General features: G+C 43.1%; 1 protein-coding gene across 2 annotated transcripts; it reads right to left on the bottom strand.

Annotated features, from left to right (window-relative positions):
* On the bottom strand, positions 1–22,980 carry usp22 (ubiquitin specific peptidase 22). 2 transcript variants are annotated; one of them, XM_056406689.1, is made up of 14 exons: positions 22,520–22,980; positions 21,581–21,613; positions 10,788–10,920; positions 8,990–9,103; positions 8,807–8,908; positions 7,354–7,520; positions 5,870–6,029; positions 5,003–5,108; positions 3,749–3,907; positions 2,636–2,762; positions 1,860–1,951; positions 1,070–1,132; positions 392–541; positions 1–304 (listed from the first exon to the last, which is right to left on the bottom strand). In XM_056406689.1, the coding sequence occupies exons 1-14, from the start codon at positions 22,637–22,639 to the stop codon at positions 262–264; spliced, it is 1,569 nt and encodes a 522-aa protein (XP_056262664.1). In that variant the 5' UTR covers positions 22,640–22,980; the 3' UTR covers positions 1–261. The 2 variants fall into 2 exon arrangements, with proteins under 2 accessions (XP_056262664.1, XP_056262665.1); XM_056406690.1 differs by lacking the exon at positions 21,581–21,613.
* Positions 22,981–27,540: the final 4,560 nt, after the last annotated feature.

The following is a 27,540-nucleotide window of genomic DNA, read 5'->3' as shown; positions in this document are numbered from 1 at the left end:
TCTTCATTCGGTTTTGTCAAGTAGATGCCAAGAAGTAGCTCAGTGCTTGTTTTTGTTTTTTTCTTGTTTTTTTTTCTCTTTTGTAAGGGTGCAGGATTTCACACGTCTTTATATTGTGCTCCTCCAGAGCTGGAGGAGCACAGACTGGTAGTCAAAGAGTTTCAGGTAGGTTTGTGTGTTTTGTGTATCATCCCGTCCCCAGGCCCTTGACTCTCTCATGAGAAGCAGTGGGTCTTCATGGTCAGTGGCCACAAAGACGACTCACTCGTACTCAAGGAACTGTTTATGGTAGAATAAGAGATACCTGAGGGGAGAAAGAGTGCAAATATCGGATTGAGATTTCTTCTTGTATAACATTGAAGAGCTGCTAATGTCTCGTCTCCATCCTTACCCTTCACTATCGAGTACATCCTTAATGCTGGCCTTGGTGATTATGGCGTCATCGCATTTGAACCACTGGTCTTTGTGCTGGCGGATGAAGCTGGTGTAGTGGCCACTCTCTAATGTGCCCTGGTGGTTGACCACAGCGAACAAGGAATACCTGGAAAAAGACCAAAAGACGTGAAATTGTGTCCGTTCCGTTGTCTGACTTCACTTTAAAAAATGTGTAACATCTGGCCAGAGTTTCAGTTTAAAACAATAAATAAAGTATTAATAACAGAATGTGAAGCCGTGACAGTGTTGACATTATGTCAAAGACGTATTTATTTTCTTGCAGAGACAAATGAATATGAGCGCGCTAGCATCTTTCTTGTGCACTGGAGACGTCATCGAGGAGTCTCGCACTCGGACTCTCGTCTCGACGACAAGCAACCCTTCAACGGTATTAAGACATTGCATTGTGCGATTGTCCTGGAAAATAAAAGCTAATGCAACTGTCATGGGTGAAGAAAACCGAGCTGCTTATAATCGACTTCAAATTGATTTCATTTGGGGAAGTCACAACCAGATGGTTCAGGTCATTAGCATGAGCTCCGAGTAGAAAGATGTTCCCTTATGATTTCAGTGCTGTAAAGAGACGGCGCTAATAAATCAATTTGCTGTCGCGTATGCTTTCCAAGGTACTCACTTATTGTCGTTGTTTAATACATCAACTGTCTGTTGGTACTGCCCGTTCATTCTGCTCTCTTTACTGTTGGGGACAGAAAAAGAATAGCAAGACATTAACATGTCTCAAGTTGCACGCATGTGTAAACACGCTACACTGGCATGTGAATCCACTAGGTGGCAGAATGATCCTTTCCATGAAAGCAGATCTCTTGCCTCTAATGATTTGACTCTCTGAACAGAATTGAATGGATGCTCCAGCAAGGGTGGGGCAGTACTGCGTCTGATTGCTTTAGTTACATCATTATAAATATCTGAGGGAGCAATTCATAATGCTGCTTTGTCAAATATGCAGGTGTGCATTTATTTTGAACACACGTTATGTACAGTGTATCATACAGTAAATGTATTTACACTACACACACACTTTGCATTTTGCACACTGTCTATATTTAATATTTTTATATTTAATTTTTTTGTCATTAGTATTGTGTATTGTGTATGCATATATGTTATACATATATATTTTATTTTATATTTTACTTTGTATACTCCTATATCTTTCATCCCTGTTTTTTATATTTTATTTTTTATTCTTGTGCGTTTAGTTTATTGGTGCTGCTACTGTGACGACAAATTTCCCCTTGTGGATTAATAAAGTATATATCTATCTATCTATCTATCTAATAAAAACACTTGAATAAGCTGCTACTGGTTTATGGTTTTTTTAAAGAAATATATCGGGATGTGAAGACTGGCAGGACCAGATTCACGATATAGGGAGAAAAGCTATCGGCCTCCTCGAGACTTGCCTGGATGCCATGAAGGGCGTCATGTCCAACTCTAGGGGGAAGGAAACATATGTCGTGATCTTTCGCCGCAGTTTAGCAGAGTGCTCAAACCGCTGGAGTTGGCCAGAAAGGGAGGGTGGGAGAGGGGGACGGGGCAGAAACATGAAAAGAGAGAGAGAGAAAATGGGGGAGGGGAGAGGACACATTTAGAAATAAACAGGCATCATCGTTACAAGACATACAAAATACGACAAAGCAAGTGAAAAGTGAAAATGCTTGTGTTCCACCCTGAATGTCACATTTACACATTGATAAGATAACCGCAGCACTTGGTCTGAGACAATCTTCTGGCAGCCTGTTCCTATGAATGTCATAAATACATTAGAGATCCCCCACAATACTGTTATGATTAATAAAACATGGACAAATGAGGGCTGTACAAGCCATTGAAGTAATAGGTGTCCTGGGCCACTGTGTGAAAGGGCTGCACAGTAGAAGGTAATGCACCAACAACTGAATCGAATGATGAACACACCTACACACAAGCACCGTCCCAGACAGCTTTGTCTCTGAAAACAAAAAACATTTATTTATATATATATATATATAAAAAAAATGTTTTTCGTATATAAAGTATGTGCATTTGGATGATTGTTGAAGTCACAAGATACCGCTACATACCTGCTGTTTTAGGGCGATGACAAAAGCTCAAAGTATCTTTAAATATTCAAATAGTCAGCTGGTGACAGATAATGTAACAAATGATAAGTGGCAGCACATTGTCATTGCTGACATACTTTGAGATGGAAACACGCAACGATGGGGAGCTTCTTCATGGTCAGCTGTTTGGTGGACTCCTGGTAACTATGGCAACCGCCACACTTGATTTTGGCACTGCTTCCTAGATGCTCAGGTCGCGTAAACCTGCAGAGAGAGGGTTGGAGTGAAAGAGAAGAAGTGAAAGGAAGTGAAAACTGGCACACACAAAAAGAGGAAGTTAACTATTATGGTTAGATTACATAAACGCTTTGACCTGCTTTATGCATCCCGCAACAGCTGGTTCTCGTCAAGTTAATCTGAAAATGTAGGAGGGCTTGTGCAATGTCTGCCAGCAGAGTTTTGGTGCAGCCACTCTATGTCCACCCAACCCAGACCCCTGCTGGTAATTCCAACGCCTCCATCACCACGGCAACTGCACTAACCAGTTCTGTACCTTTAAGAGACTTGCTGCAGCAACTAGGGGTGTGTGAGGTGCTGCGGTAAAAAAAAAAAGTCAGAAGGAAAGGAGGCGAGAAAAAGAGGGGGAGGATGAGATGAATATGAGCGGTAGAGGGAGAGGGCACAGAGGGAAAGGAATGAGGTGAAGAGGGGAGGGAATGAAATAAGATAAGGAGTGGAGGAAAAGAAATTGCAAGAATGAAGAGGCAGTGGAGGAGATATGAGAGGTCACATCTGCCAAGCTGGTGATGGTGGAAGATGAGATCCAGTGATAACACTGTTTCTGTGCCTGAGCCGACACAATATTTAACAACCCCTTAGACAAGTAAAGGGATGAATCCAATTTATTTCAAGACTATTGATATCCATGAATTTGGACAGATGGGGCTAAAGGACAAGAAACCGATTGAAAAAGTAGAAAGTGACGGTACCATCTTTGTTTTCCAAGTGTTATGACAATCATTAGTTTTCAATCCGTTTAAATACCATCGCTGTTCTTCTGCATCAGCACAGAAGAACATCACTAGCAGTACTGATGTGGGGCAGCTGACAGTCAAAGAAACGCCTCTATTGAATATTCTACAAATGACATAATAGGGAATTTAGTTTGGTTTAGATTGATAGAAGAAAACAAATCTGACTGGCAGAAAAAAAGACACACTGTCCGTTGTCCGCTGGGACTGAAGTGGTACCTGCGTAGGCAGTCTGTGAGAGTGGTGGACCCTGACAGGTGGCTCTCTCCATTGACTGTGCTGCCATCCCCTCCAGGGCTGAGGGGCCAGAAAGGGGTGGATGAGCCAGGAAGGTCCAGACTGATGTCCCAGAAAGGATCTATCGTTGTGGAAACCCCACTAGAGAAAGAGAAGAGAGTTCGGTTGTGAGGTTGAATAAATAACGTCCGACTGTGTTTAGGTTTGCGTGTCGTTTATTACAGGTCATGATGAAAGGGTGATGACATAGATGGCAATACACAAACGTAAATTCACAAAGCCTCTGTAGATTCTGCCTGCTGCAAGAGTGTGTGTGTGCATGTGCATAATATACACACTGTTCTTCCAGGTCCATTTGCAATTCAATGAAGTGTTACATCAGAGAAAATTGGCTTTACGTAAGGAATTTGAATTATTGCAGCCCGATCACTATGATGGACTGCAGCCTGGGCAAAACGGAGGCTTTCAGTGTAGAATGCATGCAATATACACAAATATATACGCACAGGGTTGCACATTATCACTGTTGATTAGATGAGTCATGGTGCTGCAACTCCCAGCGGTACCAGCAGGTGGCTATTAAGGCAAGTAGGCATGCATTGATGACGGTGAGAGAGCAAGCTAGGAGTAATATTTGGCACTATTATGGTTCCATTTTTGTTGGAAAAGCCTTGGGGGATGCCGTTCTGTTACTTAAGGCTTAAGCTGTTTAATTATTACAGAAGAGTTCATTTTAAGGCAGAATGATACTCAAGGCAGCATCACTAGCTCTGCATCAGCAGTCTCTTCTCAGGTAACATGGCACAGAGCTGGGCTCGGCTTGCCTGCGAGTCGGGGCGAGGTGCTTTGCAGTTCAGTGCAGCGTGTTAATGTGACAGGACAGCTGGAGGGGGCAGGCAGGCAACGCTTGGGTTGTGCTGCTGTCTAGACAACCCCCCTTACAGCAGCTCTGCAGGGACCGGGCCTTTAAATAAGAGCAGTGGAGAGGACACAACCAGTGGTTCACCCACTCTGGGAGGACAGGTGGCGTCCGCACCGATCAGCCCAGCGGTGAGGGGTGACTATGCAATCGGAGGACTACAAGAATCACCGGATGATGGATGAACCAGTGAATGTAGGGAAAGAGGCAGGAGGAGTAGAGGCGGTGCCGTTCCATCAAGTTAATGGACAGAAAACCTCTCAGGTGGGACTTTATTTTGTTAAACAATTCTTAAAGTTGCAGACACACAAACTTACTGACAGACTTGACAGGTCACATCTGATTGCAGACCCCCAGTGAAGATTTGGTCAATGATGCAGTTACAGTGGTTTGGATTGTTGGCCTTCTTCCCATTGTCATCTCCTGCGGACCGCGAAGAGCAGAAAGTATAAATAGCCACACAGATAACACATACAACCTGTGAAGTACCTCTGAAGGAGTCGGTCTGGCCCTCTTTCTCACTTTAACCTTCCCCTGCAGCTGAGCCTCTCTGCTACTTCACGACTCTCTGGATTCTAGAGAATCGAAACAAACCTTACTGCAGGGTCCGTGAGTCAGCCTGTCATTGCACTGCAGCAGGGCCGATTGACATTCCTCACACTGCTTGCTTCCGGTCCCTTTGGTACACGCCACTGCCGGTCTCCTTCAGTATGCTTCCAGTGAAGTAAGGCACTGTGCTCGCTGGGTAGATCTAAGGTATAGCTCCACAAGCCGGATCAGAGGCAGTAGGTGGCCTAGACACACTGCACTCAAGCTCGACTGACAGTGCTCTGTGAACCGTTTCCCGCATTCAGTCAGACTTCTTTTTTATCAAGAAAGACATCCTGGAGAGGGATCCTCCTCTGTTGCTCTCCTGAAGGTTTCTTCCCTTTTTTTCCCCCTGAAGGGTTATTTGGGAGTTTTTCCTGGTCCGATGTGAGGTTTTGGGGCAGGGATGTCTATGTGTACAGATTGTAAAGCACTCCGAGACAAATTTGTAATTTGTGAAATTGGGCTATACAAATAAATTAAATCTTAAGTAAACCCTCCAATCTTACTGTATTTAAAGACAAAAATACCAGTGTTTTCAATCTAAATGGAGTATACACACTGGGAATGACATATCGAGTGTGTGTATGGCTTACGGATGGTGTCCCCTTTGCAGTGCCTGTGTAGTACATCCAATGCTGCGATAAGGAACTCGTGGGCGTCTTGCTGCTCGTAGCCTGCGAGGTGACGTGCGTGAGTCCACACCAGGTGCAGCAGCCGGAAGGGAATGTGGGGCGAACGGTGGCCCGAGTAGAACTGAGGGCAGGAAAGAACGAGAGAGGGGGGGGGGGGGTTATGTCAACTAACAGCACATCCAGAGAGAAGAGGTGTGATGTGCAAGAGCGGGGGAAAACTCGATGGAAAATGGGAGTGTTTGGAGCAAAAACATTCCTCTGTAAATGGATGCAGACTTAGTGTTGCCATGGGATTTCGAGTGAGTGACAATCCAGGTCAGAGATGAGTGGAGGGCACGAGTTATTCGGGTGCAAACACCACAATGAAGTTACAACCAGATATCATTAATGCCAGAGAGGGCTCTCATGTCTTCACACGTAGATGTTGCACACAATTCACTATATTCTCCACAGCTCGGTTGGAAATCTGATTGAGTTGTGAGGGGGTAAACCATGCCAAGATGAAGTCTCTTTTGAATCTTACAAACTCCTGTTCGGCAGTTTGAAAGTGGCTGACAAATCAATCAAAGCTGCAAGAAGAAGAGGAGAGAGTGGCTGATCAATGCAGGCCGGGGCCACGCCCCTCACTTTCACATCTAAACAGCTCTGAGACTGTGTGTGTCTGCAGTCAGAAGACGTTGGCTTCTGATGACGACATGGAGGTGGGATGAAATAGAATGGAGGTAGGCGATGGAAGTAAGCATTACAATTAGAGGGTTGGGGACAAGGCACGGAGGTAGAAAAACATGGGAGCGATACAGTTTGTGTCGAGACTGATTCTTCCAGCTGAACAGGTGAAAGAGGTGAGCGATTGCCTCCTTTATGGAGCTAAATGGTTCAGCCAACTGAGATGGGGAAAGGCTCTGTATATGCTGTGGGGGTGGAGGGGGGTTGGTGACGACTCAACTCAATATAGCACCACTTGCCATCTGTGGACACATATATATATATATTGTGAAGTGAGAAGGTGTAAGAAAAAAAAGAGAAGGAAAAAAAGTAATGCAGTGTGGGAGCAGCCCAGGCAGATATTACATAATGTTACGGGCCAATGAGTTTGTAGGATGTAAAATGCCGAACTTAAGAGGCTTTAAATGGCTAAGCAACATTCAAGGTGAAATAAAAGATATAACTCCGGTTGTCTGCTTATTCATTTGCATGTGGCTCTGTATATTCCTTTCGGGCAGGATGTTTCCTTCCTTTCTGCCTCTCACTTTGGACCTGCCAAAAGAGCTGAACAGTGACTCAGCCTTCTGCAGCGTGTTACACTGCGAGAGAACATTCTGTATTCTATGGATGTGAAAAAAACTCTGATATTATGGCTCAGTTTGAACCAAAATCAGATGCTCTTCTTTTCGCATAGTGGGTTTTAACAAACCTATGTAACGAGTTCAGACTTTGCACCATACCTCCTGAAAGAGCTGCGACATCTCACACACCAGACAGGAGTTTGATTGCATCTCGCACTTGTGTCTGTCCGAGAGGAAGAAGTCTCGCAGCAGCGGCGTGTGTGTTAGAGCCTGGACAATACAGTTCATGAAACATGTGTTGCCCAGGTTTATTAACCCTCGTAAACCTGTAGGACAAAGGGAGACAAAGAACGGCATGAAAGACGCATGGCAACAAAAGACTAAATATGACGGTGCCTCTGAATCATACTGCTGCCAACAGAGGGAAATTAATCCCCACTAACGACCTCATCTCTGCTTCGCTGGACTGCTCAACTTACTTGGTAGAAACCATCAAGATGAGAGAGCACTACTGAATTCGTAGCCAAAAGAACCACACATAGTACTGATATTTTGATATGAAACTGATTATTTTTAGTTACTAATTAAAGTGAGTAAACGAGCAAAGATTATAAATACAATTTAGTTGCAGAATCTTAACTATGAAAATCCCGCTTTTCTTTGTCAACTGAATATATTTTGGGTTATTTGGTTTAATTTAATGGTCAGACGTTTCAAGCATTTGACAATGTCACCTTGCGCTTTAGGAAATTCGCCATGAGCATTTTTATTATTTTCTGACATTTCATTCTGCAAATTGTTAATCTATTATGAGCTTGAAAAACAATTGTCAGCATGATTGTAAATTGAAATATATGAAACTCCATCTCAATATGCGGGTATAGTTATTAAACTTAAAAAACAAGAATATGGTATTAGGTCTGCCAGCAAAACTGTATGTATCCTGGAGCGGACCCCAAAGCTGTGAATGGATTCATTTAGAGGGAGAACACAATGCTACATTCTTGCAGTGTTGGCCAGTAGAACAGGTGAAACCCAGCAGGGTCTTGGGCCAAATCCAATTGAGCAAGGTTTGGTTCTGGAAGAGAACGCTCAGCGAGGGCGTATAACTTTAGACTGGTCCTGGTGTGTGCACACCCACACACATAAACACACCCTACTGCCCAATTGGGTGCAGCTAACCGAGCTCCATAATAATATAAGGGGAGATGTCGGGGGGGGGGGACAGTGGGCAGAGGGAAAGATAAAATCAGCAAAAGCACATTTGGGAAATTTGAAATTAAAGAAACAGAGATCACTTAGAAAACTGTATGGAGAATTACTGCCTCGCGATTGTATGCCTCAGTCAAGTTGTAGTTTACATGTCTGTCCAAAATGTCATCACTTCTTTATTAGAAATGTGTGTAAAATTGACATATTTAGCATTTGAATTATTGTGGTATGGTCAAAAACATGTTTTATGATGTCAGTGATCTTTGACTTGAATTCCTCTCAGGCGTACCTGAGACATCGCACTCACAAGAATCGACTGGGCAGATGGACAACCTCACAACATTAGTCTCTGTAGAGGTCAAAAAGCGGTGCAGACTAAACGCTGCATACTATTGCTCACCTATGGTACAGTTCGTCGTGATTTTCCTCCGCTTTGGATTGTGTCGTAATAATTCTAGCTCTCTCTTGGTTGGCTCCCACGTTGTGTATTTCTCCCCAATGCCTGTGGATTGAAGGAAATATAAATGTGAGGGCCTTGTTTCAAAAGCTCCATTTCGTTATCGGAGAGAAACAAATTCTTTACCTTGCAATTTCCAGGCTTTTCTCTGTTCTTCTTTGGCAATCTGTTCCATGTCTTTGTCGTATACGTAGTCTTGACACACAAAACAATATATTCCACCGTATAATAGGTCTATTGCTGTTAGCAGAATGGGGAGAAGGAGAAAGAGAAAGAGAGAGCACTATAATTAAAAATAGATTTTTCCAGCACAGTGAAACGCAGTGGGTTTTATTGACAGTACAACCTCGCTAGCACAGCCAGCCACAGGACAAGTGCTTCACCTGCCCAACATGTTCCACTGCAATGTTCCCGTCTCATTTCTTATAATTAGCAATTATAGTAGAGATCAGTATAGTAGTAATGGAATAGGTGTATTTGTCTACCACCCCCACCTTGGGTGTCAACTACCGGCATCCTCTTCAGTTCTAAAACTCTGCGGCAACTATAACTCGGCTCTGTTGCCGTGACAACCTATTCTTTGTGAACTGGACATTTCTGTTGTTGGTGCTACGCACACTGAGAAGTGAGCCAACGCATCATATTGAAAAACTGGTGTATATTATATTGTTGTCACTGTGTGTGTGTGAAAACCAAAAGAAAAAAGTGCAGAAGAAAATGAAAAAAATAAAAACACATGTAACTTTCCATGTTATCTTTCTTTTCTCTGATAACCATGACAACAAAGGATGCTCTTCTCTGGACAACAGTAGCTTGATTAAGAGAGAAAAGGTAACAAGGGCAACAAGGGGATGACGATACAGACGATTAAGTGCTGCACAAGATACAGGGAGAAATATAGATCATGCTCACTAGAGCGAAGGATGAGAGTGAGGAAGGACATGGAGGTGGAAGAAATCAAAAGCTGTGAAAGGTGTCCAGGTAATGACGTAGCTAGGACAAGGAAAAAATGGACAAGAAAAATATATGAAAAGAGTTCTGAGGAGTGAGGTTGTTAGGAAAAGGAGATACAAAAAAAGAACTAATGAGTCCTTAGATGGGAGCTTGCTTTCTTGCAGTAGAGCAGTGAGGGAGTTTGGATTAATGTGATGAGGTGGAGACGAACAGAGCGCCAGTATCAGAGAGGCTCTTGTGGGAAGCTCAAAGGTAATTAACACTGGCCGTTCACCAGGGGTATCTGTGTGCAACCAAACTGTTAAATGCATTAAAATCAATTAAAGCCATTCAAACAACTACCAAGCAGCCATCCTCGCTTCCTGGTGTCCATATTAAGTTGTCCTTGTAGGGGTAATATCAAGGCTTTCTGGTAGCTGTGGATCAGCCATGTCTACCACATTCACTTGCTGCCGTATGAAAAGCAGAGTGCAAATTTAACTCATGGTATTTGACTGACTAAGGCACTCCCCACCAGAATGGTAATGCATTGCGGTGAGAGTGAGGTCTGCTCAGAGGAGGAAGTTGCCCAAAGTAATGCTGGAATCCTTTGCTGATAATAGCAGTGAGCCACAGGGGTGAATGTGAGGACTGATGTGATGGACTGGGCCTTGGACAGGACGAAATACATGTATATCGATATCATCATTTATCTCCCACCATTTTATCTCTACTGTTTGAATATAGAGAATTATCATACACAATTTATATATATATATATATATATACAGTGTTTCAGAGGGTGAGCACACCTCAGTGTTAAGTTAAGCTTAGGGCACCAACATGGCTAGCGGCACTAGTCCCGCCCCCCTGAAGCTGTAAACCTAGGGGAAACACTGTATATATATATATATATAAAATTAAACACACAAAGCAATTAAAATTAGCTCCAAATTGATTTCTTTAATAGTTGAGTGAGTGTGTGGCTTACCTAGATTGTGTCTCTTGTTTTTTGCGTGCTCGTGGATGTGTTTCTTCGTAAAGCAGCCGAAAAAGACGCAGTAGAGACAAGAGTGGAGTCGGTTCAGGTGGGCTCCACACATATGACAGATACACGACTTGGCCTGGAAAGAAAGACCCAAAGGAGAAGTGGGGTTAGGGAAGGAGGGGGGGGGGGGGTGTATGGGGAGGAATTGACAGAAGAGGGAAAAAAAACAGGGCCGTCGTTGTGGTGAAAAAATTCTCTGCAGCAGGAAAGAGTCCTGAGCTCCACTGTAGAGTGGTGGAGGCAGGCAGAGTGGAACTCCCTGCTCGCTGAATCAGATTACCATCTTCCAGTCAGTCACACAAACACCTTGGAGGACACGACGCTCGAATAGACCAGATATGACGAGACGGACTAAAGATTGCTGGACCCGTTAACAAATTCTTTGCAGTTGACTAACAACATATTTCTTTTCTGAATCTTTTGCGCTCCAACTCATGCACAACATGATGGGATTTGACGCTTGGCAGGCAGACCACTGAAGGCAAGAAGAATGTGCTTGAAGCACACACTAACAGCAGCTGGAGTGTGTGGAATTGGTTTGACTCCCACACTAAAAGGTAACTGGACATGAGAATGTCTGACATCTTCTGAACAGAGAAGGATTGTTGGTATTTCACGAGTGGCCGTGACCAAAATGCAGTAAGATCAGACAGAAAAAAGATTAACGGAACACAATGTGGTCGACAGGCGTAACCATGGTGAAGATTGTGAGCAGAAAACGTGTACCGAAAAAGTGCTTAAATGAAGGACTTAAAAAACACAGCTATCAAAGTTTATTTTTTTAAAACACAATCCTAATCTCGTCTCCCCTAACCGGTTTCATTGTGAAATACCAGCCACGCTAATAAACGCAGTAATATACCAAAGGCCTCACAGACATACAGGCGATATCCCGGAAGACCCACTTCCGGGCTTCAGTCGGGTTCCTTGATTGTGGCGAAGCGGCGCGAGATAACACGGTCCGGAAAAAGCATTTAAAGATCTGAAAAAGTAGTTCACGGAATATTCCCAATTCAACTTCTTACCCGACACAAAATGTACAGCATGCAGGTCGTGTATCTAAATAAATCATTTTAATAAACAACTATTTCGTCAACAAATACAAAATCTTTCAGCGGTGATTGCACTCGATGCTTTCACGCTACAGTTATGTTGGTAATGTTAGTGAAAGCATAGCAACACATAAACTGCTTTGAGAGGGAGAAATTTAATAAGAGAGGAAAGACGATCCAATCAAAGCCGTACAGGGTGCAGACCATGCCGCAATGAGTCGCCCACTTCTACCGAAGAGAGGAGACAGAGGGAAAGTAGGCGTAAAGCAAAGGTGAAGAGAACATCTAAATGAGAAGGAAACTAATGGCTGGAAAGACAGTTTTGGAGTTTCTGGTACACTATGAAACTAGCTCAAAGATAGACTCACACACACACATGTTGCTTAAGCTATTGGAAAGAAATTCAAAAGGCCCTGTCCAGTATCGTCGGCCTATTGTTATCTTTTGATTAGAGACACAATAGAATAACCTGACACGACATACGAAATGTAAGCGCATTCTTGCAGAGGAATAAAGGAGGCTGCGCCGCTCAGTTTCACGTCCTTCTCTCTAGTGGACACATAACACATGGCGGTCTATGCAATGGGACGACGACAAAACTCCAAAGGAATAGCCAATAATAGAACAATGGCTGTTGTGTATTAAAACAATGGTTATCTCACTAAAGATGTGTGCAATCTTTGCAATGGCAGCACATGCAGACGCCGCAGCGGTGAGATCGACCCAGGAAAAGGGGGAATAGAGCGGGTGAAAGGACTAAAGAGCTTGGACATTAGGTTATTCCACCACCCAGAGTGCTCCTATCGAATGTCCGATCGCTGGAAAATAAGATTCGGGCTGACCCAGCAACGGGAGATCAGAGTCTGTGGTGCACACATTTGTACAGAAACCCATCTTCATGACAACATCCTGTAGCAAGCTAATGCACTTGATGGTTCTCCAGCACATGAAACACAACATCCCAGCCAGCCTGGACCCTCACCAGCTTGCACACAGTCATTAGAACCACAGGGGACGCCGTCTCCACTGCTCTCCACTCATCTGGAAAATAACAACACCTACATCAGAATGTTGTTTGTTGATTTCAGCTCCGCCTTCAACACGATCTCCCCCATGAAACTGATTGGTAAACTTAGCATTCTGGGCTTGATTACCTCACTGTGAGGATGACTAGTAACCATTTGCTAACAGACCGCGGGCGGTTCAGATTGACAGCCAAACCTCCTCCACTCTAGTGTAGAACAACGAGCCTCCCTCCTGTTCATCCTTCACACCCACGACTGCTCCCCCAAACAGAAAGAGGATTACAGGACAACAGCACTGAGACATAGTGGTGGTCAGAGAACAACCTACTTCTCAATGTCAGTAAGACCAAGGTGCCAATTCTTGATTTTGAGGTGGAGCAAGTTAGCAGCTTTAAGTTCCTGGGAAACGGCGTCACAATCGAAATTGGCAACCATCGACTGAGAATCAGCGATATTGGTGAGAAGAGGGGCCGCTGAAGACCTCAGGGGATATTATAAGACACAATCCACCTCAGCCACAACCTGTTCACCCTGCTGCATCTGTAAAGAGAGACACGAGTATCAACCGCCAAACCACCAGACTTCAAAACAGCTTCTTTTCTCTGGCTGTGAGACTCCCAATTCATCCTCCACATGAGATATTTGTTGTTGTTTGTTGTCTTTCCTATGTAGCAAATTGGGACTACAATCTAAATTTTGTTCAGCAACCTGGTCTTACGATGACAAATAAAACAACATATGAGTAATTATGTACATTTCATGAACTAAATAAATATAAAACAATAATATATGCTGCAATGGGAGAGGTCTGAATCTCTGCAAAAATGGACTAGCTCTTGTTGGGAGTGGGAGGAAATATCTTGTTGGGAGTGGGAGGAAATGGTCGGACATTGTGCACAAGCAGGTTGGTGCAAAATTGAAAAAACAGTCCCAAGCAAATCTCTCTATTTGCATTTATTTCTATGGATCTTGACAGAGGGTACCAGAAGTAAATATGTCACGGTCGGCTTGGGACATGGGGGATACAGAACACATGTGCTACGATGCACTGCTGCAGAGACAACCAGTCTGCCAGGTCTGTGTTTTGGCTGTGCATTAATGGGAGTGGGTTTGTTTGTGATGCAATAGCAGTAGAATGTTGCAGACACTAAACTCTGTCTTTTGGTCATATTGATCTATTAGCCAGCCAGCTCTGAATGGCTGTGAAAGAGGAAAGATAGAACCAAAGTCGCGAGTGATGCTTTTCCAAGACCCTACATGCTTGTTCATGTAGGGTTTAATTTTAATTGCGACAACAAAAAACAGGCCAAACATTGTGAAACACATCTGAGGTCAACTGAATTGCTAAGGATATGTTTTAATCGCCTCTGAGCCGATCTTATAGAGCCAGGGTTGTTGTTGTTAATCCACACTCCATTGCACCAGGACTCCAAGTCAAAAACAAGAAACCCTGCCAATGCCACGCCTTGCCCCTCCCCCTCCTCAATCCCCCCTTAGCGGAGAGACAATCTATCTCTGCACCAGCACCCCCTTGGCTTCGCTGTAATCTCTCCCTCTCCCTGTCTGCTCATCAGTGTCAGCAGCCCTGCCTTTCTAGTGTTCTATTAGATCAGCCGCTGGCTCAGGTGACTGGAACAGGTGTTAGACAGGTAGCAAGTTCATGTTTGTGCTGCGCTAGGCTGCATTTCCCATCTGGGATGCGCTCTTTGAGGCCAGTTAGGCTGGGATCCATGTCCAGTGTAATCACGAACTAATGTACAAAGGTCCTGATTGAGGGAAGAACAGGTGCAGAAAGACATTACTGGATGAAAAGGTCTCCAATACATGTTTAACATGAGGATACGATAACATTACATGCTGTGTGGGTCTGCCGAGCGGCCTTCAGCTCACAATGTCCCGGTTCCAACAATTCCAGCATGAATTGCCCAATGTTTGAGATCTAACTGTACACATCGAGATAAAAGAATATCCATACTCAGCTTATTCATCTCCTCCTGCCTTCTTTCAATAGGACTGCATTATTCCTACCTCAAAATTAATGCATTCACATTCTCAAACAGAGCAAGTAATGTGATGAGCTGTAACTGAGGAAGAGAGAAAATGCAGACGACAATTATGATGTGGACAAAGGTCTGGCTCTACTGAGCAAGCTGCTGCTGCAAAGAACAGACCGGGGAGGGGAGAGTCAATACGGGGGAGAGAGCACGGCGATACGAGAGCAGTGAGTCACCAAGCTGCCTCACGCACATAAGCTACAAAAACATGCTTATACTACAACAACATTAACAATGGATGACATGCATGCCACACTATTATAATATGCATTGAAATACACGCAGAATCTCTTGTTGAGTTTATACACACACACTGGTAGACGTTGGCTATGCGTACTCAGACACACACACTGTCCTTTATGATTCTCCTAACTAATGTGCACACGCCGAGGGAGGCTGGGGAAGGGGCCTGATGGTGATGCTCCAGAACCGTGCCTTCGACTGACCCTGTGGGGCAGCAGCCTGTCAGTGCCTTGGCAGCCTCACGTCCCACTACCCCCACATGACAATGCCTGGCCTGCAAAACGGAGTACTCTGTAAGCAGCCCAAGGGGGACACACACACACACACACACACAATCACACACACACTTTGTTCACTTCCGTCCTCAGCTCATTGTAAGCTGTGTTGACGATGGCATGCTGTATGATCTTGCCGTAAAAATGCATTTCCATCTCATTCCTATGAATCCAAGCTAAGGGATGGTTGGTGTGCAGTTTGGCCTCATACTGTCAGACACAGCTATAAGGACATTAGAGCTACATTCTGTCGGTGGGAGTCTTGCTTCTTGCCATCTGCAGGAAAAATAAATAAAACTGGATCAGATGAGAATGGAGTGGAACTAAGCTGAGATACTCTATATGGTGGAGTAGCTTTGATGCCATGATTACATATTTAGTCTAATTCTTCTCGGGGGTTTGTGCAAGTCGTGTAGGTTGCCGGGATAAAGCAGGGTTTGCGGCACAAGGAATGAATCCACAAAGACGTGCATGTGTCAATCTGATTGAGATAATTCGATTCGGGAGAGATGGGCTGTGCTTCCTTCTCCATTTTCAGAGGCTGTTGGAGAAGAACATAGGAGGCAGCAGAAAGCAGTCGGTCCGAGACCGGCTACTTGTGTCCACACACACATGTTCAGAGCGGGTCTAGAGACATACAAACCAAACATGCATGCTTTGAAATCTGCCACACTGCCTCATAAAAGTCGTCATACAAAGCCTGTTGACAAAAGAGTATCAAGACAATATTTATCCAATTCAACATTGACAAACATGGACGGCAAATGGAGGACCCTGCAACCGGCAGTGTGTTTGTCTGCACAGATGGCCAACAGTCTCGCTTCAGCTTAACAAAAGGGTGCGTGATCAATTGTCAAACCCTGCAGCTACCAGATGCCCACTTCCACGTCATCGAAAGAGAACACACATCGAAGAGAGCGCAAATAGGACGTGGACCCTTGGACTCAAATCTCTAAAAATCACAAGTTGATTTGTTCTTTATCCCCATAGCACCAATTAAGACCCAGCGAGCCTTGAACATCTCCAGGAAGCTCGATGAGCACTGCAGCAAAGAGTGGTTGGTGCAACAGCAGAGTATTCAAAGGTGATTACATGTGGAGGAGACTTAGTCATGAATTATCTCGCAAGGGTCTATTGCCAAAATAATCACCTTTTTCACACACAATTCCAAGAAAAGTTGTCACTTGGGCCCAAGGTTTTAACAATAGGGAATAATTGAGTGTCCACACTAGAAGAGATTGATTGCCTCCTGGTTTGGGGGTTGGCCGGCCCCTGGGGAGTGATTGACAGCTCATTAACCAGATGGTGGTACAATGAGAGGGCTGGAGTGGAGCCTCATTGGCCGGCTCAGGCCATGACCACCACGCCTTGGAGCAGGGATGTCTTTCCAAAGCTCGTTGGACAGTCAAATGAGAAGTTCAGCCTCCAGTTGAAGTTTACTTGTCTAGTGAAGAGGGGCTGACACAGAGGAGCGAAAAACGCAAAGTCATGCTCTTCACCATGCAGCTGTATTTTAAAATGTACGACTACTCCTCAAGTACCCATACGCATATGTGGTCATTGAAGATACTATAGCTTAAATAACCGTGCCTAAAATAAAACCAAATCTTGTTATTCATGATTCTTCTCTCCACCACTGCGTTGAAGACGAAGTTTAACACCGTTAATAAAAAAGGTTGAAAGCACCGTAGCAGAGCACATCCTGCATGGTCAGTAAAAAGACATGGACTTAAAGTACATTACAATGCCTTCAGTTCACACTATTAAATAAGATGCTGAATATCTGAGGGAGGCTCATATTTGAGGCTGAAAAATTGGGAGGCAATAGCGTACGAAGGGGACAGCACAAAGTGAGACATTACTAAGGGAGGAGGTGGAAGACCGTGTGCCATTTGTTACATCGGAATCACTGAGCCACAGAACGACTGACGGACTGAAAGCCACATTAGACAAGACCTGGGAGTGGCAGAGAGCACACCAACCGACATGGAAGGAATCGGGCTGGAAGGCAGCCAGAAACCAATGACTGACATCACCAAACCCACCGAGCATTTTCTATGAGCAGAGGGAACAGGGCAGAATGGGACGAGGGGGATATGGGAAGATTTTCTAAGAATTTCAAAAGATCCTCGGAAATCACATGAAAACCACTGAATAAATAAGTATATATTCTTTTCCAATTTAACATCACTGTTTATTTAAAGTAACCTTAAAATTGTTTTAAAACTATAGTGTTATAAGATTTAAAAAATTACAATGCAAGTATTTTAATTGCACACATTTAATGGGATAATCAAAAGGCAATGTGCTGCGAGCTGAACTAGGTTTGCAAATTGAAAAGAAAAAAGCAAAAGCCAGGAAAAGGAAAAGGAGGAAGCAAAAGCGTGGGAGTGAGCACAGAAGAGGAACAAGAAAGGACCAAGAAAGGACCAAGAGGAATAGATCCTGCTGCTACTAACGGATGCTGATGAGTCAGAGAGCAGGCGTGTTATGTGAGAGACTGATCCGACAAAGAGATCTGCTCACAGCACAGGAATCAGCTGCTCTCTGGGATTGGTCGTGCCTCAGTGCATTTTGTCTGTCTGTCTCTCAGTCTTCTTGCGTGAAGAGAAAACAAGAGGGAGAAATGAGTGGCAGAAGGAAGTAAATGTGTCATCCTTGAGAAATATATCAATGTTCTCCGCAACATCTCGCAACATCTTGCAAATGATTTCTCTCTCATCTTCCCTAATCACAAGCAGAAACGGGGGTTACACTACTGGGAAAAGGGGTGTTCTGGTTCCTCTGATCATATACGATTGATCAAAACTAGAAGATAAAAACAGCTGACTTCAGTCAGCTCTTTAATCACGAACCTTACTCTTTTTATCAAAGTGACAGCGAATTCTTTAAAGAAGTTATGCTTATAAAATTCCATCAACCCCACCCACCCTGCTTTCATCTTATCCAATATGCACTCAACCCAAGATAATAGCTCTGGTTTAACTGCATAGCAGATTCCTTTATGGCGACAGTGTTTTAGTAGACAGAGCCTCCTCTTATCGATAGCAAATGAGTCTATTCTGCTGGATGCAGCAGCACACAAACTACATAACCATGACCTTCATGAATATTCACTCCACCACCATCGCCAACTATAAATTATGAATATGACTGAAGTTGGGCCTAAAGAGGAATGAATTCAACTGTTAAAAGCAACAGTAGGTTTTTATCTTGGCGCTGTGCTGACATCCTTCTTTGCAAGTCTGCTTTAATGGCAATACAGGGTAACATGAATCTTTATTAAGAGAGGAAACAAGAAATATTAGCAGACAAAGGCACTCAGGTCCACGTGCCGGACGCAAATAAATCGCTCACTAGACTTAAAAATGCACTCACAACATAGCAATATTAGATTAAGATGACTAGATGAAGAGGCAGAGTATAAAGTAAGGTACAAGGAAGATAGACGAGGAAGTAGATCAGAACAATAGTTCCTCCTCCGCTATCTGAAATGGAGCCGATTTCTGTAACGTGACACAAACTGACAGACCGCGGTGGGTGTAGCCTCTCTGGCTTTATGGAATGCAGCGCACCTGGACCAGAAGAGAATATAATGAAGCACAGAAGAAAATCATGAAAGATTTAACGTCCATTACAACCAAAGAGCAACCACCATTGCATACATGTGTATTCTTGCCATCTTTCTATGTGGTGCATCTTGTACACAATTCTCAATCTCGAACTAATTGTTTTTTCCATGGAACATTTCTGCCACATACATTGAGAAATGTTTACGCAGAAGGACAGCGGACGCAAGGAATCGACAACAACATAACATTTGTCACCAAGTAAAATATATAACGTATGGCCACCACTTGTGCCAGTTACAGAGTGCACTCTCACACTGTTAGCGTTAACCCACAGGCCGAAGCCAACAGTGAGGACCAACATCCCAAAAGAATTATTATTAATTAATTTGCACTAATTATGGATGCCAGATTCAATTCAATTCAGTTTATTTCCCGGGACACACTGGGTTGTGATGTCATTTCTGCAAACCCCTGTCTCTGGCACTCATTCCACCATTTGTTACCCATGTGGGTTTCAGAGTGTGCATGCAAAGCAGGTGACAGATCTCCCACTAATGTCCCTGCACATTGCCTGGGAATTGATTTTAGCTTAAGGTAGAGAGGATGACAGCTTGCAGGGAGGCTGCTGAGGAATGACGACAGAAAAAGGAGGTGAAAAACAGCAAATCAGGATAACAGGCAGTGGCTTACCAAACCAAGTCTGAATACAATGTAAAAACACATATTTTACATTCATCAGTCGCTGAATGAACAGGTCTTTCAACTTCCCTCTATGCAGAAGGTGCCTCTTGTACCACAGTGTGTAGGCCATTGTTGTACTATTGTGACACGAACGAGAGGCAAGCGGTGCCGTGGTAAGCTTCGTTTCACAGACCATGCCAACATTCAAAGTACCCGAGGACAGCATTTGTATTCCATAATGTCCAGATACCAGGATGTGATGTTAAAAAGGCACCTAGTCCTCAAGCTCATAATTCAAAGCTGCACTGCCTGTGTATCACTGGCGCAGCACTACACCTGCTCTGCATGTGAGAGTAGCCAAGTGGCAAAAAGCCTCAGTGAAGGGAGGTTTGAGGGGCAATTAGGTGAGAACCCTTCATTCAGGAGCCACTCCTCCTTTCACTCTGTCCATCAACTTTAATTGTAAACAACTGTACTCTTATTTAAAAATCACAGAATAGATAATAAGATAATATACACTTGGAAACATTTCAAAAATATATGAACGACAACAGAGGCCTGTCCTTTTTTTAATGACATTACAGCAACAAAAACAAAAAATATATATATATTATGAATCTTAAATGTCACTATTTGATTACGTGCTGATATTAAACAGCAATGTTTTCAATGCCTATTGTTCCTGAAAAATGCTGAGACCACAAATGTACTGTGACGCAGTGGCATGCGAGAGGAACAGTGGAGTGCTCATTTTGAAGAATTAAAAAACTGCAGTGACAGATGACATGGACTGATGCAGGATTCGGACGGTGCATACATTACAATCCAGTCTGAAAACACCAATGACAGTTTTTAAGTGTACTGAAATCGGCTCACAACAGATCGACTAAATATTTACAATGCAAAGTGGACTTTAAATGCAATCTAACCTTGAAGACTAACACAATAGACTGGTATTCATGCAGCATGCAACTTAGCAAGGCTAAGATATTTAACGATACAACTCACAGTGTTTCTCTCAAAATGGCTGTTTTTGTGAGAGGTAAATATTAGAAGAACAAATGGCGGCTTGTGATGGCCCTGGTCATATTGGCAAACAGGCTGAGAGGGATGACGCTGAGACGGTGAAGTTTTCAAAACTGATGGGAGAAACGGTTTTCCCAGAAGTAAGCGATATGCAAGGTTTGCAACAGCTAATAAACTCACAGGGTTGAGCAAAACATCGTGAACTGCTCAGAAGTGAGCAATAGAAAGCACCCATGGCCGGTCTAATTTGCACTAAAGACTGACTGCATCCGGACAGGAAGATTGTGAAAAAGAAACTAAAAAGTAATTATTAACATGAATAAAATGCTGGTAAAACTGTTGCTGTGTCACCTACTACTTCCCTTTTAACCTTTTAGGACTGTCTCATACATTTGCAGATGCTCTCTAGCACACAAAAACTCTGATGTACATCATAGTGTGAAAATAATTCATAAATACACCCAAAAGCTTGACACTACAACACCGTATAAACTAACGGGTCATCGACCATTTTGTGCTGGTATTTGCGCTGACATGCTTGTAATGTAACAGTTATGCTTCTGGCTGTTCTGCTCATCGTCCACCATCCCACCCAGCACACTCACTGGCTGTAAGTGCGTTCCACAGCAGGTACAGGGATGGGGCTGAATTATTCCACTACATAGGTTCACATCTAATATTCAGTCCATTAAAGGAAGAGGCACCGAGGCACACAGAAAGATGAGCAAGAGGAGAGAAAGCAAGCCAGTTCGTATTCTTCTGAAGCACAGTATGTCAGTGAAGATGAGGAGGGGATAATGCAACTCACCAGCTCTGTCCATCCCGCATCACTCTGAAGCACCTATTTTATCACAACGACATAAAATGTATGACATGTTTAAGTGAAGCATGGATTTTTAAAAATATGTATATATAAATATGTAACAGTCAGGCAACCGACACATGATGTTAATGTATAATACACATAAGCTGTCTGTTTTTCTAAACGAACACCGGGACACACACAAAAAACAAGTTTATGGTTGCAAAAAGAGGAATGGAAGGGGTGGCAAAGTGAAAGAAACCGCAACACAGTCCGGTGATGACATCACAATGTAGGGAGCTATTCGGAGCCGTGTAGGCCGAGCAGGTGTGGGATAAGCCCCCAAAAAATTGGCAGTGAAGTAATCAGCTGAAGTCCCAGCATCCAAACTAGTCAGAGAATGCCCAGTGCAGAACAAAAAACACACTATCCTGGGATGCCCAGGAGAGAGCCGCTAATCGGTGGAGCCCTGTGCGCGTGGAGAGCCACAATGGGCACATTTGGTGCGGTGACGTTAGCTCATGGCCACAACTCCCCTCAAAACCCAAGTGCAGCCACGCAGCTAGCCGTTCAGAATCTACCAAAACAGACGCCACACTAACCCTCACCGACCGACTCACAGCGAAAAGCTTGAATAACAGTGGCGTTGGGCTGATGCGGAGGAAGTTAACGTTGCGGCTAAAATAGCAAAAAGAGCCACCCGTCTCCGCAGCTAGCGCTAGCTAACATACCGGCGATAACCTCACGCTTGCGGGCTAACCCTTGTTTAGCAGCATTACTGCTGCACGACGACAGTTTCACTGAGACCATAGTTTGTTCAACCCGGTCGGAGGTTGTACTTCTTGTGGGGCATCATTTGCACTCCAGGTCCGTGTATGTCTGTGCCACATTCACATTATTTCACTTTTGTTTCCGACGGTAACGTTGCAGTTCCTGTGTTTTTACCTTGCGTCTCCTGGTCTCAGCAGTACCACTCCAAACAAAGCATTGGTATATGACTCGAAGGTTTTGTTTCCAATTGTCCACCTTATAACCGTTCACATGGGAGCACCCGGCCGGACTCATGACAGACAAAACATTCAGTTTGGGTTTTTTTTAGGTGACAATGAAACGTCTCCTGGGTGGTTCACTTAGCTAGCTTGCTAGCTAGCACGAACTGTCTGTCCAGAAATGGTTTCCGTTTGGAAATGGGACAATCGATGTAGTATCCAAAATGCTCCCCGGGCATCTGACAAACACGGTCTGCGAGTAACTAGCGACACGTCTGCTCAGGTGGTCACCTCACGGAATTATCACCGACTAAAAAAAACTGCTGCTCCGCTTGCTGTTTTGACAGTTGCCCCCTTTTTTCCTAAAACGATAGCTCCACTTCCACTCTCACGATTAGTTAGCTTTCTTCCTCTACTTAGCCTGCTAACGCTCCACTCCAGCTTCACAATGCCCGCCCAGCGTGCACCGTGATTTGCCTACACAAAGACGTTGCGTCACCACGTTGCTTCTCGGGCACGTTGGGTGTGCTTGGTTTTCATTCCAATGTGTTCCGTTTGGGTGATTGTTGTGTTTTATTGCATCGATGACGTTACCGTGACAAAATAAAAACACCTACCACTCAGGGAAGTGTGGAATCTATATATCTGACATTTACATTAGCGTTATTCTGAATGGTGCCCCCCCCCAACCATCAAACTCATCTGTTATTGCCCTTTTTTATGTCAATTATTGTTGATTGATGTGCGAGATGCTTCCACTGTCTCACGAATGCATATGTTCGTCACCTACGTAGATGCGTCAGTTCATGACTGCAATGTAGTTGACTGTGACATTTACAGTACAAACGAGGCCTAACGTTACATATTTTAATCTGTACATCAGCAAAAAGCCCTGTCCTTATTTATAATAGTAAATGTCCAACCCGATACGATCACCAATTTAAGTCTACCACCTAGTGGTTGTATGGTGTATGTTTGTAGTCACTCAGTTGAACATGATCTCATGAATACAGGCGATCTGATGGGCAGACTAGAACAGGGGCAGAGGCTTCTCTGACGACCTCCCGGCCTTTAACATGGGATATCAGCTGTGATTGCCTTGAAGGCAAAACCCTTGCAGGGCTGATGCTCAGATAATGACAGCTCATATAAACAGTGACAAAAAGACAAAATCCCAAAGCCCTGACAAACTCAAGTTCAGTTGTTGTATCTAATGTTTTTTATTTTATTTATTTACTTGCGTTAATACAAAAGAAAAATTGTTACTGAAAGTCTACACTCATCTACAATAATCATACTGCGCTGCAGAGTGTATTCAAGCAACAATAATTAGGCAACAGGGTTCTGTATGGTCTTTATTTGTTGCAAAGTCATTCTAATGGGTCCAGTCCCAATGAAGATGTACAGACGTGTAATATTTATTGTCGATTTGTATTCCAGTAATAGTCCTTGTACACAAGTGGGAATGTTAAATGACATGTTCATCTCTGCAGGTATGGGGAGATAGATGTAATGGACTAAATATGTACCAGAAAGGGAGATGACCTGGGGCCAGCAGCTGATCTGTTTATTCTTCATATTACTTCCACTCCACAACAACATCATTACGATGAATGCCCTTGGTTGCTTTCAAGATTTTTAAAAAGAAGGCTGTTCGACCTTGTTTGTGAAGTTGTGATTCCCTCGATTGTTCACTTGGGGGCAGTGCAAGGCTACTCAGCCTCACAATGCCAAATGTGAATATTAATAATGAATATAAGTTCGAGTAAGTAATACGTTTTAGCATTATTCCTTCTGCATTGTGTAGATAAATGGTACTTGTGTTATAAACTACACAAAATCGGGTTGGGCAATTATAGTGCTGAAAAGGATGAGCAGCTATGAGCTAGAAAAAACATGTAAACTGAACTAAATCAAATAATGCATAGCTGGTAGCTGAACAGACTTGTTTGATAAATGGCTAGGAGATCAATTTTGTTTTAAAGAGCAGCTGAATTGTTGTAATTATATTTTTAAAGGGGGACACATATAATGTAAGCAGTGATAAGTAATTAAATGAAAGTAATAGGTTAAATTATGAGCTTCAGTGTACAGAGAAGGAGTTGAGGTGTCACTCAAGTCTCTTAGTTTGATTAAGGGTAAAACAGTAGCTCTAAGCTCTAGTAATTGGAGTCATTACAGCATTTCATAATCATAACGGTGTTCTTCAACTGGGATAGAATGACGTGCTGATGCTGCAAACAATTAGCCTTTTGCCCACAGTGCTTAATAGATTGATGAACTACATGGTTTGTTTGCATGTCTCTTTTTCAGAAGCAACATCAGCTGTAATGCAGTTAACAAAGAGGTCTGCGCTAAAATCGTTTAGGCTCCATGGAACTAAACCTTGGCTTTCTGGGAAAATCAAGTGCCCTAAAAGACATTTATGGGTATGAACTAGTTTTATGGTAGAGACAGTTTTGAGTAAAATGAAGAACCTGCAATCATTCAGTTTACTCTGAATCATTAAGGTGCTTTTGGACCTTGTTGAAACTCTTGACTCTTGATCAATTTTACACACACAGGAATGTATGACTGAATGACCCCAATAATGCATTTTATTAAACGTGACTTTGGAATAAATCATGATCAGCAGCTGACTGGCTACAGTTGGTGAAGGTTTATTTCCAAGAAGCTTTTCTCTCTCTGCCAGAGATACCTGGTGGTGACACATCTGTCGGAGGCAGCCAGCGTTTCTTCGGGTGGTGCAAGGCAAGCCACTCCGGGAGTGCTATGGAGGGGTAGAAGACCAACAAATGGCAAGGACTCCCTTGATAGTCATAAAACAGCAGTTTACTCGGCACATGAGATCTTTTCCAGAAATATCCCTGGAATTCATTCATGAGAGTGAGTTTCTGCTTAGAGCCCAGAATGTTTACAAGCCAATCTACTTCTGGCCTTTCTCACTGATTTTACTTCTGTTGTACATCATTTTAATCTTAAGTGATCTTCATCTTTTATTCATAGTTCTTCATTGAAATGTGTTAGAAGTGCTGAGTGATTAGACTCTTTTCTTTGTCAAAACAGTTTATGACATGTAGGATTTTGTTTAAATTTAACCGTTCTTTAAAAAAAGAAAGAACCAATTCGGACATTAAGCTTTTCATATGGCCATTGTAATATTATAACGTTCATTATCTTTCTGAATGAAACATTGCTTGAATAATCTGAGCCTGAAGGATACATTAGTAATAGATACAGAGATATGAAGATACAAAATGATACAATCATTGTAAATAAAGATAATGAGAAATGAATTAATAAATGAATCATCCAATTACAATAACAATGTTCATGTTGTTCCAGTCGAATATCTTCAAGTGAGATTAAATTATTGGGTCACAAAATTGCCCATTTTTCCTCAATAATGTGATGTGTCAGAGCTTTCCACATGACCCAAAAGGTAAAACACTTGGATTACATAATATCTCACAAATTCAAATCTGGGTCACACATCCATGTCTGTAAATTCAGTATGTAACGGTCAACATCATATTGAAAATTAGCATTAGCACTAAAGGGTGTAGGTGTCTGGTAAGCTCATAACTCTCAGTCGGAGGTGTGTCCAATAAGGTTAAGTCTCACTAAAGCTACTCTTAATTAGGTCTTCACTGGCTGTGTCCTGGCGGTGGTCGCTCCGCTGTCGGGGCTAATGAGAATGTGTGCCCATGGTGGGAGCAGTAATGTGTGTGTGGGAAGCAGATGGGATTAACTGCTGGATCCATGACATCGTATCGCTGGGGATATATAATGGTCAGTGAGGTAGAGAATATCAAGAGGTTAAGTCAAATCCCTTAAAAGAAAAAGCAATAGAATGTGGGGCTGTTACTTTTGTGTTTTAAAAGACCTTGGACACTTTACAGTAGGTGTCTAATCATTTTCATATTGTCAATCAATGCATATCACCATTCGATTTAACATTGGGTGAAATTAAGGCACTGCATAAACATTTTTATTCCATCCATGTACAAAACAGTGGAAATTATATACCCTTCCGACCTTCCACCACCAGGCAACGAGTGTTATGGCCAGTCGAGTACAGCGTGTCTTTGTGGAATGTTGGTGACGTTAATAACAGGCATTGCATTCGTCTTCAACATTTCCCCAAAAATAATTTCTTTACTCATTTGTAAAGCTACTGCATGCTAAAGGTGGCAAGTGTGCCCAAGGCAGTAATTAGAGCCCAGCTACATCATAAGCACAGTAGGTAATTGAGGCGCAGGGATGATGTTAATTATGGTTCTCCCTCCATTTGCAGGCAGGCGATTAGCAACTCAATTAACACACGGTCATTACCAATATTGACTCACTCTGACTATATGCATATCCAAACACTAAGGGAGCCTATTTCAAAATCATTCAAGTGGTCTGACTAATGGGGCGTATGACTGGCACAAAGAGGATGGAGATCTGTGGGAGATTGAGGCCTGATATCACAGGAATATGTTAATAATAGGTCAAAGAAGGCTAAGAAAATGTGATGGACGATTGTAGGTTTTTATTTGCACAGCACAGAGAGAATGCATCTGATCGGTGTACCAGCTGCATTTAGGAGGCAGTAGAGTGAATCTTTTCTGTTCATATTTTGTAAGGTTTTCCCTTTTATCCTGTGCCAGTAATACAATTTGAACACAAATAAGTCATATCTGCAAACAAGGTTGATGGGTACCCAAATAGAAATACATGATCTGAATAAAACCCTTCACTGATTAACATGTAGTATGATTCACTGGAGTCCATCAGACCATATGTGTGCCCTTCATTCACACTAATATTTAAATGGTTTCCATGTTTCACTCTAAATGGACACCACGTGTTGTGGGACACAAGGAAACATAGGAGGTTGAATTATAGGTATAGACGCTTAAGGTTGCCAGGTAGCGGCATATGCAATTATTCGCAGGTGTTGAAGGTCATGTCTATTTGTTCTGTGTATTA

This window comes from Pseudoliparis swirei, chromosome 23, assembly GCF_029220125.1.
Source record: "Pseudoliparis swirei isolate HS2019 ecotype Mariana Trench chromosome 23, NWPU_hadal_v1, whole genome shotgun sequence".
In the NCBI taxonomy this organism is placed as follows: domain Eukaryota; kingdom Metazoa; phylum Chordata; class Actinopteri; order Perciformes; family Liparidae; genus Pseudoliparis; species Pseudoliparis swirei.
Note: the sequence above shows the minus strand (reverse complement) of the source record. Positions and strands in the feature narration are given on the sequence as shown.